The sequence below is a fragment of the Dromaius novaehollandiae genome, chromosome 20 (assembly GCF_036370855.1).
Source record: "Dromaius novaehollandiae isolate bDroNov1 chromosome 20, bDroNov1.hap1, whole genome shotgun sequence".
NCBI classification, from domain to species: Eukaryota; Metazoa; Chordata; class Aves; order Casuariiformes; family Dromaiidae; genus Dromaius; species Dromaius novaehollandiae.
The window spans coordinates 3,199,461-3,212,608 of NC_088117.1; the positions used below are offsets into that span (position 1 = coordinate 3,199,461).

The 13,148-nt window shown below is 41.1% G+C and overlaps 1 protein-coding gene across 1 annotated transcript in view; it reads left to right on the forward strand.

Moving 5' to 3' along the window:
* Positions 1–13,148, forward strand: part of PNPLA7 (patatin like phospholipase domain containing 7) — a 131,980-nt gene that overhangs the window by 38,210 nt on the left and 80,622 nt on the right. The window contains exon 19 of the mRNA XM_026113824.2: positions 290–413. Coding sequence (XP_025969609.1) covers positions 290–413 — 124 coding nt within the window. The remainder of the gene's footprint in view (positions 1–289; positions 414–13,148) is intronic.

Genomic DNA, 13,148 nt, shown 5'->3' on the forward strand with positions numbered 1-13,148 from the left:
AATAATGAGCCTCTTCTGGAAGACATTTACGTTCTGGTCATCAGCTTCCAGACCTAACACTAACCAGTTCAGAGCTTGTATGTTTAAAGAGTAAATTTAATTCCAAGTCACCTTTTAACAGAAGCCTATTCAGTTTCTTATTTGCTTGGTATGTTTAACTGTTGATTAAACATTTTGCTGTGGCCTCTAAGCTAATAAGGGAAGGTGATGAACTTATTAAAAGATTCCAGATGCGTTTGCTGAGCAAAGATGCTGTATTAATACTTGTTATTGATGATTCTTTCTGCAGGCAGGGTGACAAATCAGACTGCACGTACATTGTGTTGAATGGTCGACTTCGCTCTGTCATACGGATGGATGACGGAAAAAAGCACCTGACTGGTGAATATGGTCGAGGAGACTTAATTGGACTGGTAAGAGCAAACTTCAACACTTAGATGTCCAGCTTAGAAATTGGCATTGGCCCCGGACTAAACAGGCAAAATGAGGTTATCAAATCTTTCTCTGATCAGGTATTAGTCTTAGTTAAGGACTTTCACAGTTTTAAAAGCTGGAAAGCCATTTCTACCTGGAAACTTTAACAATGATACACATATAGGATTATCAGACTCTTTTATAAGAAGAAGAAGAAGAAAAACAAAGCACAAAAACCCTACACAATCGATCCAAAAAGCCACACGCGATCTTGTTCTCTATGTGTGTGGTCTCTTTGTTTTTCTCTCATTGTGAGGCATATGGCCTGTACTATGGACTAAATAGTGATTTGGAGAAATTTAAAATCATAGACTGAGTTTATCAGGGGCTAAACTCTGCCCCTGGAGGTGTCTAGTTGGACCTGCTGCTCAAAGCAGAGCTAACTTCAAGGCTACATCAGGTTGCTCAGGGATTGTGTGTTTGAGTTATTAAAAGGTATTAGAGCAACTTCTTATTTCAAAATCATAGTATTTATCTGTGTTTAGTTTCTTTCCCCTGTTCATTTTTTGCTTCTTGGACCTAGTTGAACAACTGACATGGGAATTCTGTGTCATAAGTATGGATGGCTTGTTTGGCTTTCATGTTTAAAATTAGAAGGCTTCTGGAATGTTGAGACTGTTGTTCAGGCCCCTTTCTACTTTCTGAGCTGAAAACTAAATATTTAATGTGTATCTGTTTATACCCGGAAATTGTGTACCTCCGAATAAGGAAAACGTGAGAGTTGGTATTAGCAGTACAGGATGAAAATCTTGTTATGGAGATCAAGAAGTAGAGGCAGGAGGAGTGTGTGGCTGTTTTCCACTACAGAGCTGATTCACGACTGGGCAGATTGCAGAAGGGGATATCTTTGAGTGGCATGATTCAGAAGATGAGTGTTACCAATATATGGGGTTCTTGCCTGCCACCTTACTTCTTCCCCTTGATCACTGGATGTAGCTATAATAGGGAATTCAGTCTTCTGTAACTGGGGCACAAGATTAACAGCAGCATGTGAGAAAACTAGTAGTGTCTGGCAGGTTGGTTGCGGGCCTGTGTCTGTATTGTAAAGTATTTGTGGCACAGTGCTCTCATATTCTGTGAGACGAGGAACTGACCCATCATCTGTGGGCTTACTTTTTTTTCTTTTGGGAGAATTAAAAAGTTTTCTTATAACAACAGCCAAGTCTCTGCACCTTTTTAACATGTATTCACAGCTCACTTTTTACTTGGCCACTGACTCTAAAATAAATTGTATACCATTCTGTAATGGCTGCAACAAAGCACAGGAGGCAATTTTGGTGATACTTCCAGAGTACTGGCATGTGAAAGCAGAAGACAAAGCTGGTGTTGACTAGAGATTGCACTGTACTCCTAGAGTTATATATGGATAGTGTTTAAGTATATTTTTCCCGAGAGCTCTGCTACTTCTGGCTTGGGATGTTTTGTGGCTTGGGACTACATTTGGAGAATTTGGGCTATTCTTGCTGCTAGGCATGCTCACAGATTCTTTTGCTCTTCCTTGCTTTTTTTTTTTTTTTTTTTTTTTTGGTCTTTTTCTCTTTTTGGGATACCTCTTTGGGATACCTCATTAAAGGTGAAATGACATGGTTTGACAGGAACAAAAGCTGAGATCTTTTGTGACTCATTGTACTAGTATGAGGTCCTTTGAGTGTGTGAATAAGGCTTTGTCAGTTTTGACACGCAGAAGCGTTTTCCTGCTTGCTTTCAACCCTTGTGATCTGAAGCTTGCCTGTCAAGCTTCTGGAATTTTGCAAAGCCAAGGTTAAAACAATGGAGCTGTTCTACTTTCTGGAAGCGTTTTGAATGATAATCGAAGGTATGGTCTAACCTCTACCTCCCCGTGCAACGAGTAGTGCCGTTTTTGGTGTAACGTTCCACGCTGGCTCAACTGTTCCTCTGGTGAGAAGGGAGAGAGGTTTATTCCCTGGGTAGGTTAGGATGTGTTTGCCGCAATGGTGCTGAATTTGCCAGTAAGTTCCTAGGCATGGATACAGAAATACCGATAAAGTTTATATCGAAGCTATAAGTCACTTTTCTGGATCCATGTTATGACATGAATCATTTGAAGACTTTTGTGACTCTGTGGACGTCATCTACTCCTTCCTACCCACAGCTCCCAGACCCACTGACTCATGCTGCCATTTGTTGAACGAATCTTAATGCTCTGGCTGTCTTTCGAAAACATGGGGGAGGTTTTGTAAAGATTGCCAAGATTACTGTAGCCGTTCTTTGCAGAGGGCATTAGTAAAATGACATTTTTCCTTTTAAAAAGATTTGTTTATTTCCATTCTGTAACATCTGTTATAAACCTTTAAAAGCCTGCTATAGTTTCGTTCCAAAAGTAAAGTAAGTGGAGGCTTCTAGATGCTCGCAGGAATCAAATTTATGGGTAGTTTGGCCAACCCACGGTACCTTCTTCTTCAGTCCCCCTCCAAAACCTCCCATATTGTTCTACACTGTCAGCCCTAACTAAATATAAGAATCTTGTAGTTAATCTATTTCTATTTATTGCCTTTATCTCAGAACTTTTAAAATGGTAGATATCATACGCACAGGAGATGACTATCTGTCATCTCTGCTTTCAGAAGAGAAGTCTTGAGACATGAAGGGTTTGAGACAAGATGCTTTGTTAGTTTTTAAGCATGTATGCGTGTTCCCAAGGCGAAACTTGTGGTTCAAACTGTTTTGTTCCTCAGACTGACTCATTGGCGTCTGTTTTAGAGGTCTGTCAGTTCAGTGGGAGAAGAACAAATTAGAAACTCAAAAGTTTGCCTGCCTGGTGGTGTTCCTGGAAAAGTTACCAAGCTAGTTATGTGAGGGGGAAATCGATCTAATTGCTGTGGAAGCCTTTTTGGAGAGACACTGCCGGCTGCTTACCACTGCTGACCCTACAAATGGGCAATTCTAGTTGTTGTATCAGTTGTTTTTAAGACTTCTCTGTGGGCCTTCCATGTATTTTTTTTTTTTTAAAGACAACGACCTTATTAGATGATTCCCTCCCACTTGAAATACAGCTGACAATAGCGCTATTGTCTAGAGACTATAATTTACCCATTTGGGGCAGAATTTTTAATTTGTTGGTGCCGTTTGCCACAGATGCACTTATGAAGAACAAGGTGCGATGTTCATTTCTTTGTATTATGTGACCTAGGAAGTCAAATGCAAGGTAACTCTTCTAGCCTTGTTCCCACCATGTACAAACGTCCCCCATAGGAAATTATCATCACATAGTGGATTTTTGTAAAATAAAAGGGACTCTCTTCACTGAGTTGTTGAAAATGCTTATAAACTAGCCTCTCTTCGTTTCTCTTGATGTTGCTGCTGTAGTTCTAATCTGCTACAAATTGTAGTCCTTCTTATTCTTGTTATCTTGCTTTCATTAACACATTGCTGTCTGAGGAAGAGGATTCCTTTTCATTCATTCATTATGCCTATCAACATCTGGCAGGCTGGCCCAGACTTTGACACTTAGTGTCATCCTTAGCACAGCTGATGAGGCTGGGGAGCAAAACAGGTTCTTCCAGATGGGTTGCAGGATACTCCATGCATCTGTTGAGATGGATGTTTTTGCTTCCTGGGCTGTTGGAAGGAAGCTGTAGGGTGGGGAGAAGGGAGAAGGGGGTGGGGAAGTGGAGCCATCTTGCAGAATGATCTTCTGCCAAGAAGTTCCTTATATACTCCCCGCTTCCCTCAAGTATTTGGATGGAGTAGAACCTCCTGGGTTATTGGCTTTTTCATTTAAGTCAAGACTGAGATCATCCTAAGAGGGTTCCTGAAGTAAGGCTGCAATATTTGAGACAACTGAATACCTGGCAGTGCTTAGGGGAGTCAGTGATGCTACTTTTAAAAGCTGGGGATTTTATTTAGCCTAGAGTTGGACTTAATCTGTGGCCACCTGCTTCAGAAAATTGTTGACCATAATGTCTTACTGGCAGACCAGTTGGCTTTCAAAAATACTTTATTGGGAAAGTTACAAAAATGCTTTGGTGCCTTGGGAATCCTTTCTGCTTTTGTTTAACTGGAATACCCATTCTTGTTAATAGGGATTATACCTAGTCATTTTGGGAAACTGCATAGCAAAACAGGTGCAGAAAAGCACTTGTGCAATAACACTTTCTTCTAATGCATGGCAGCACAAGTGATAAATTGTGGAAAAAGAATCCTGATCAGCCAGTGCTGCAGCAGACCTGATTTCTTGCTGTGCAAGAAATCACACTTTACATTCAAGCAATAAGGGATATTATGAGTAGTTTTAGACATTAAGCTGTTCACCTCGTTAATGTTAACATGATTAAATGTGCATGGCTTTTTTCTCTCTAAAAAGTTGAAAATCAAGAATAATCTGTAAATGGCTTATGATTTCCTGGAGGGTTTGGAGTATTGTCCTTGGAAATGTAATACGAACTCTTAGAAATCTTTAATCGCTGTCGAAACCTCAAAGGAAACATCAGTATCAGGATTATACTTGTCAGGCTTTTGTTTTTATCAGTTTTAGTGTTATCACAGACCTTCTTTTGAAAGCACCAAAGCTAGCTGAATATCACCGTGCGCTTGACAACAGCACTACAGTGGGGCAAATTATATTCTGTAAAGGCTGGGTTATGTTGTGATTTTTTTTTTTTTTTTTTAATGTGTGGACCTTTTTGCCCAAAAGCTGCATGTAATCTTTTCAAAAGCTGAATTCTTCTGTTGGTAAAGCTTCAAGTCGCTGGAAAAAAAAACTTCCAGGTTAATTCAGGATATAGTGACACCTCAGAGAGGCACTCTGTGCATCGCTCTATCTATGGAAAGATGAGGGGGAGGAGGTCCAAGAAGTCACCTAAGTATTGAGCAGAAGGCTGGAAGATGTGGTGCTGGAAGGAGGTGTTTTTCTTTCCCGTGTCTCCACAGCCTGTCTTGGTAATACGGTACTAAAAATTATTATTTGCCTAGCATCTTAGGTGTGAAGCTGTAAACATGGGATAACAGTATTTACCAGCCGAGAAGTGAGATAGAGGGAGATCTGAGAAATGTGTTAACATTTGCGCAGCTGAATTAGTGTTAAGCTGAAATTAGGAGCTGGTGTCCTGATTTCTAGGTCTCTGCTGCATGTTCTTAGCTGTAATGAAGTCCTTGGTCCGGGCTTTCTGCACCTCAGTTTCCTAGGGGCTGCTTTATTTGTGGCTTTGAGCTGTTGAATACTATATATTTTTCAGAGTCTTTTATTTACAACAAATATGATTTGCCCCCAAATTTAACTAGCTGATGAAAGTAAAATAGCATTCATAATTAAGAATTATTGTGGTAGAGGTTAGTGGTCTTGTCACTGGCTGGCAAAGCTGCAGGTGCAGTTTTAACAAGCTCTGGCATCATTTCTTTGGCATTTGTATTATGTGAGTAAGTCATTTGGCTTTGTTTTTGCCACACGCAAAATGGCAGAGATTTATCTCCTTAGCCAAATGCTTTTTGCACTTTAGAAAGTATTAGGATCTTTGACGGATCATGATAGAAGCTGTGACCTGCTGGGTTTCAGATAGCTTAAGGAATGATAGGTTGATGAATGGAATCGCCTATTTCATTTCCCTTCTACTTCCAGCTAAATTTCCTGTTGATAAAACCGCTGCTATTGCCCCTCTATCAATTAACTCTACGCTTCTGATCCCTTCTTCAGGACCTCTTGCATTTCCCTTGCCTTCCCCTCTTTCTCCTCTCCCTTTTTGAGAAATGCTGCATCAAACTAGGCTGCCTTGTGAATGGCAGCAGTTAGTACTGGGTACCCCCCATAATTTTACAAGTGAGTCTTCAGCAAAAGAGACTTTTGTTGTTGTTGATTATAGGTTTTCTTTTTGACAAGCGCCATTAAGTGAGAGATTTTTAATGCAGGTGTCAATGTTTTTAATGTGGAGCCGTGCCTCCACTGATGCAGTGCAAACGGGAAGGCAGGTGAAGTTTGCTGAGCAAAAGTTGTCTCCAGTAAGCACTTTGCTTGGCTCTGGGGTACATGCATAGAAAATAAAGCACAAGGAGGTTGAAGGAGAGCAGTGTGATCTCTCCCATCGTGAAAAGTCCTGGAGGCCAGTGGACAGTGGGAAGCAGGGCTTCTGAAAGCCTGGCGGAGATGGCAAAAAGGACGTATGGGGGAAGAGTCGGAAAGAGGTTGCTGGAGTTCCAGATGGGTTTGGCATTTGGGCATTCATGTGGTGTGAAGCTGAGTGAAAGGCAGTCGGATCTCTCTGTTTTTTGGAAAGTCTTCCAGTAGGTCACCATGGACTGTTACCTTTTCTTTCATAGTTGAAATTCGAGCTTAATTTCAGCATAACATGAGTGTGCTATGTGCTTATCATTTGAAGAGCACCTACAAGTGCAATGCCAACAACTTGGATGGATTTGATATATATGTGAGATATATATCTATACCTATGTGTGTATATGTGTGTATATATATATATTTTGGTATGTTTTGTTTTGACTATTTCTTGGATTAAGGGAATGAAACATGCATGCAACTTCCCATCTTTTCTACAGCCACATGTAAATAAGGAATGAAGCTTAATCACACTAGGTAGGACTGTTATTAATTCCCTTCCCTCGGCTAAAACCTTTCCCTTTTCTGTCCCTTAATTACATTCACTGCTGCAATGGCACTGTTTGTTGCGCTGCTACAAAATGCAGACTCAGTCCTCATAGGAGAACTAGTGGCATGACTCCCACTGAATTACCAAAGGTAGCAAGCCCAGTCTTGCTTCTTTTATATGCATACATATATGCAAATTATATGCATGTATATACACATGTATTTTATGTGTGTGTGTATATGTACACATACATACCTAAAGAGAAGTTTGGATTCTTCTCTGTGCCTGGCATAAGTGCTGGTGTCCTCAGTCAGAGGGTTAACTTGGCACATGAAAGATTGCAGAAGGTGGTTGTTAGAACAACTTTCAAGAGTACATGGTGTACTGCATTCATCCACTGGCACTGCTCCCACAAATACCATCGATCTGCAGCTTGTCTGGTTGCTCATCCCACTCATTCACTGCTTCTAGCAGTGTCTCCTGCCTTTGTCCTTTTCTGATACAAACAAGTTAATGTTTCAGATCCTTCTAAACTGATGGCTGGAGAGAACATGTTTATGAGATTAACATAGTGTCTGTTTGCTGCTTCAGGTGCAAATGAGTTGAAGTATCTGAGAGCTACTTGTTTAAACCAGGAAAAAACTGTTCCATGAAGTGTTTGGTTGCCCTTCATGCAACATTGATAATGTTACGTTGTCATCTTCAATTGCAGCTTCATCCTCTGTCCTAGTCTAGCAAAAATACTGCTGTGAAATGCCTGTGTGTGTGGCATTGGTCTGCCTGAACCATCCCACTATTTGTGTTGGCGATTGAGATACGAATATGCTGCTGATACCTGCGTAGCTGAGTTGTTGCCTGTCTCCTTCCCTGAGCCTCATAAACTAACAGCAGATGTCAGTGTTGACATTTCTTCTTCTTATGCCTCTGCTGGTGCATCAACGCTTTCTTTATGGTGTACTTTATCCTTGTCCCTTGTGTCTCCTACTATCTTGTCATGGTCCTCCCCTGTTTCTTGTCAGGCTTAGCTTGGGTGGAACTGCTCTTTTTGCCTAGGTTTTGGGGTGTAGGATGCAGTTTTGGCACGGGGCCTCTGGGCCATCTGAGCGTTCAGTTCAGAGTCACGGTGGGTTGTGTAGGGCTGTTTGCACCTGGAGCTGTGCCATGGTCGTACTGCAAAGTGTGTCCAAAATGCTGTACCCAGGTACAAAAGAGTCTTTCTTCCCCGCCTCCATTGGTGCTGTTGGTTGTTATGCGTGTGTTGAGAAAGAAGCAAAATGCTTTCAGGTTATTTTGACTGTTCCCAGAGCGCTCACTTCTATTTCGCGAGGAGTGATGCTGCTGTCACTGGAACAAGGCTGGATTTTGGCCTGACCGCTTCCCCCCATCTCTCTGCTTGTCTGTGCGTTGCTAATTCTTGCTGAAGTGTCTTGAGCGAATGTGGAAACTTAAAGCCTACAAGCATCGACCTACTTCTCAGGCAGTGATTGTGGCTTCTGTGAATGGGGTTTTGGTAAATGGAAGAGTCTAAGTAAGTTATCCTTGGGCTCCTAACCTCCTTCCCAAGTTATTGTTAAAACTAATCCTTTCATTTCTGTGTCTGCTGCTCCCTCGTACTGTATTGTGTCTGGAGGGTGGCAGCGCGAGGGCCTAAATGCAGTGCATCCTTGCTGTATAAGGGTTACTGCTTTTTAGGGGCTAGTAACTGGGAAGAGATTGGTATGAGAGAATAAAAGATTCCCGGGGTAGGGTAGTAGCTATGAAGGAGAAGAAACCGAATGCAGTGTATTCTGAAGATAAATGTGTAAGGGTAAGGGAACACCCAGGAAGAGCCACAGTGCTTATGAACGTGCCACTGCTTGAAGGTCTGGGAGAAGGGGCCTGTGAATATAGGCATTATTCTGCTGACTTGCCTCACTAATTCAGGCAGGACCTACGTACCACTGCTCTGGGCAGGCTTGAAAATTCACTTGAAAAGGAATAATCTGCACCAGAAACTGTATTTTGGAATTATTTGCCTTTTGCTCTCTGGTCATGAGAGAACTTGCCCAATAATGTGTTAAAGTGAGGCTGAATCTGTGTGGAGAAGTGATATCTTTTATGGGCCAGCAGATGATAGACTAGCCCCAGCTTTGGTCAAGTAAGTTCTCCTTGAAGGCTCAAAAATGCTTAAGGCTAAGCATAAGAATAGCTATGCTTACTGCATTGGGACTATTCACACACTCGAGCAAATATTCAAAGTGATTTGTTGGATGTAGCTCAAAAAGGAATTTGGAGTAATTAGACCAACTTGTGGAACAAGGCGCTTGCTAGATTTTACTTTCCAATTGTGTAATTTGGAGAGCTGTAAGAAGCAGCATCAGGGATGACTGTTGAAAATGAAGTCAAAAGAGGTCCAGAAAATATAAATCGTTTCCCCTCCCCTCACCCCCAAAAGATTTATAGCAACACTTTTTTTTTTTTTCCCTTGGTAAAGGACTTTCAAGCTAGGATTGCTAATTGTATGCATCGAATGCAATCCATCATACATGTTTTTGTCGCTGTTTAATACTGATCTAAGAAAAGAAAAGAAGAACCTATCTGTCAGAATTAACTGAGAGGGACAGTAGTAAGAGCATAGGTCTATTTATAGGTTTTGTTTCCTTTTTGTTAAAGATAGGAACAACAGAACTGCAGCAGCGAAGCAAGGATCAAGACCTGCGGTAATATTTGTGATCAATTACAAGAACCGCAGAGTGTATAACACTCAAATTTTATGTGCTCCTTCATGCAAGTTTATTAATAGTATTTGCAGCATTGCTTTGTGCAGCTCTTCGAGAAGATCCAGTGATTGGAAATGGAAGTAAAGGCAATGAAGGACAGACAGGCTTTTGAGGATGTGATGGAGAAAAAGAAGAGAGATGAGAAGTTGTTGATGCTTGCCATAAATGAGGAACCAAAAGACAGACCTCTGAGACAGGTGATGGAGATGTGACTACTGGATTAAGGCACAGGAGGAGACTGGTTTCAAAGTGGAAACAGCCTCGTAATGTAGGTTTGCAGAATTCCAGCTAGGGAAAAGCAAACATTAGATAATGAGATGGGAAAGGGAAGACCGGTGAGTCCAGACAGAGCAAAAGAGCCGATGGGCTCCAGCCTTCAGCGAATTCTGAGAGAGCTGGAGGATTGTTTGAGAGAGAGGTGAAGAGCAGGGACAGTATATGGGTGGAGTAAAAACTGTAAGAGAAGACTAGAAGGTAGTACCAACACCAGTGGTGGGCAGTGGAGCGGAATTTATTCAGGGCTGGTTAGCAAGGAGGAAAGAGTGGATGTTATGAGAGAACCAAAGGATGGAAAGATGTGCTGTTTTGCCTCGAGCAAGATGTCGTGTTGACTTGACTTTGAAAAGAATCCTGATCGAAGTGGGAAAGAGGCCACTGATTCTTTCTTGCACTGGAGTAAATGCTGTAGCTGTGTTCATGCGGGCATGAATAAATCATTATGGTAGTCTGGGAAGGAGCTCAAAGAGAGCCATGGGTGATTTTCATTCATTTATGTACTTAGTGGTTTTGGCCCAATTTCCTCCTCCTTTATGGTCAGGTTGAATAAGAATTAGAAGATAGCAATAGTGTTATTTCCTGAAACATTTCTTAGTGTTATGCAGATGACTTAGCGATGTTTGACTGCTGCAGACTTGGTGGACGATCTCAATGTTAAATTTCATTTTATTGACGAAGGAAATAATCTTCTGGGATTGATGCTGCCCAGTCAATAAAAATAATTATGAAGATAGGAGAAGGTTGAGAGTGATCTGTAAATAGGACTGTACTGAGATCCTGAGGAGTGGAAAGAAGGAAAATGAGGGGGTGACAGTGGTGGAACTGTTATCCTCATGTGCAGAAGAATCAATTTAGGCAATGCTTGGGTTGTACTTGGTGTGTATGGGAACTTCAGCGTGACTCTGTGGGAGAAAATTGGAATATTAATATGTAGATGGAAGAAAATCACAGAACAAAATGGAGGAGTCGGTTGGAATTTTTTTTCAAGGCATGAAACCATACATAGAGAGTGCAGGGAAAAAAGCGATGAGTAGTAGTCAAAATTGAAGCACAGAAATGAATGAAATCTTGTTAATGAGGAGAAAGGCATATAACAAAATGTGTCGGTGAACAGTAAAATGTGTGAAAATCACTGAGGAAAGGTGGATCTTGAGAGACATTCGATGTTGGTGCTGGAGTATGTTGGAGACTCCCAAGGTTAATTTGGATGTGTCTGTTAATTTCTGAGGTTGGGGGAAGGATGGCAAATAGGAGGAAACAGTGATTATTAACAACTTTAACTTCCCAAAGGCTTATATGGAAGAACACGTACTGCCAATAATGATCAGATGCAATATGCCTACCAGGGAGCCTACAAGAGCCAATGTTTTTAGGTCTAATTTTAGAGAGAAACAAGCTCTTCATGGAAGACCTTGTCATAGCATATAATTTTGTATCAAGTGATCACAGATGCATTCAATTCATGTTGAAGTTCAAGCTAAATCCAAGTCTTGTGCTATTTAGAAAGCTGAGAAAAAAGGGAATTTGTTCAAGAGGTTCACTGGACTGAGGAGCCCAAGGATTTGGAAGTGGTTAAAGATTGAAGTTATTTTAAATGAATGAAAATGTTGCATAAAACTTCTTCGTCTAAGCAGAAGAAAAAAACCTCAGAATAAATAGCATCTGAAACAGTTTATTAAGATTAAACACAAAAGAGAAAAAATATAATTTCCTGGGGAGAGCTATGACTCAGTGGTTAAAATCTGCTCTTTGCCTTCACAAGAAGGTGCGAATAGCCATAGGCCTGTTTGATTTAGCAGATTTCAGCATGTAGAAAACATAAAACTAGTGCAAAAAAAAAAAAAAAAGGCTTTTTAACTGAAATGTAAAGAATGGGGAAAAGTGAGAATGCAGTGAAGACAGAATAATCCCACTCATGGTGCAAATATTGAATGAGAACTCTCATCTCCAGGGAAGAGGAATAGTTATAGGAATAGTTAGGGGGTAGCTGATAAAAGTAGTGCGTGGTCACTGGGAATTGTAATATCCGAGGGGAAAGGAGAACCTGAGTTGCCTGGTGTGCAGTGTGTGGGACCCAGATGTTCCCCATGTTACAATAGCGGGGCGTATTTGCATGAAAATTTCAAAGCTAACAGTAAGATTTATACTTATTGCCTACATAAAAGTAGGACAAGATCCACGTCCTGCAGTCGTTTGGGAATTGCATTTGGCAAACTCCCTGCAACTGCCGGGCTACCTAATGCTGTTGGTGTTGCAGGGGCCGCTTGCGCTGGAGATTCGAAGGGCTCCTTGTAAAGGAGACTTGAAAAAAGTCTCCATCTCAACCTGTGTCCTGCCCAGGACTAGATACCATTCAGAACAATCAAAGTCACAATTTGAAATAAAATAAATGGATGAAAGAAAGAAATCCCTGAGGCTTTGCTCTAAAGCTAAAATTTTATTCCCTTTTTACAAAGCTCATCTTTCCTGAAAGGCTTGCGAGCCCTTTGGAGCACGGTTAATTTTATGTACTTGCATATAGCAAAAAGAGGAGAAAAGGATATTAGACAAGTTTGAGTGTTTTTCTTCTTTATACAAATTGAAGTCCCTTGGGCGATGAGGGCCTGAGAAGGACGGGCTTCAGTTCAGCAGCTGAAATTTTTCAACCTGCTTGCAAGGTAAGGAAGCTAAGTTATAGATCCAAAAACTGGGATCAAAAGCTCCTAACAGGGGACAGAGATAAACAGAAGGCGTTAAGCAAACACTTGGGGATCCCAAAGGGGACTTGTTTCTTTGTAAATTTGTTAGATGGCACGACTTTCCCCCCCCTACCGTTATGATCTATATAATTAATTTAAAATGTCATTATATAATAAAATATGACCGGCAGCCGAACAAAAAACCAAACGCCAGGTCTTGCAAAACACAGTTATTTTAAGTTTACCTGTGCAGTTTTTCATGGATAACAGTTGGTGTTTGTTTAACCATTTTAGTACTAGCTATTGCAAAGAGTTAATATTAGCAGGCTTTATGGACTAATAGCAGGTTTTTGAGACCTAAATGTTCTGGCTGGCTGAGTGTGCATTTTGTGCACAGGTAGCCTTCC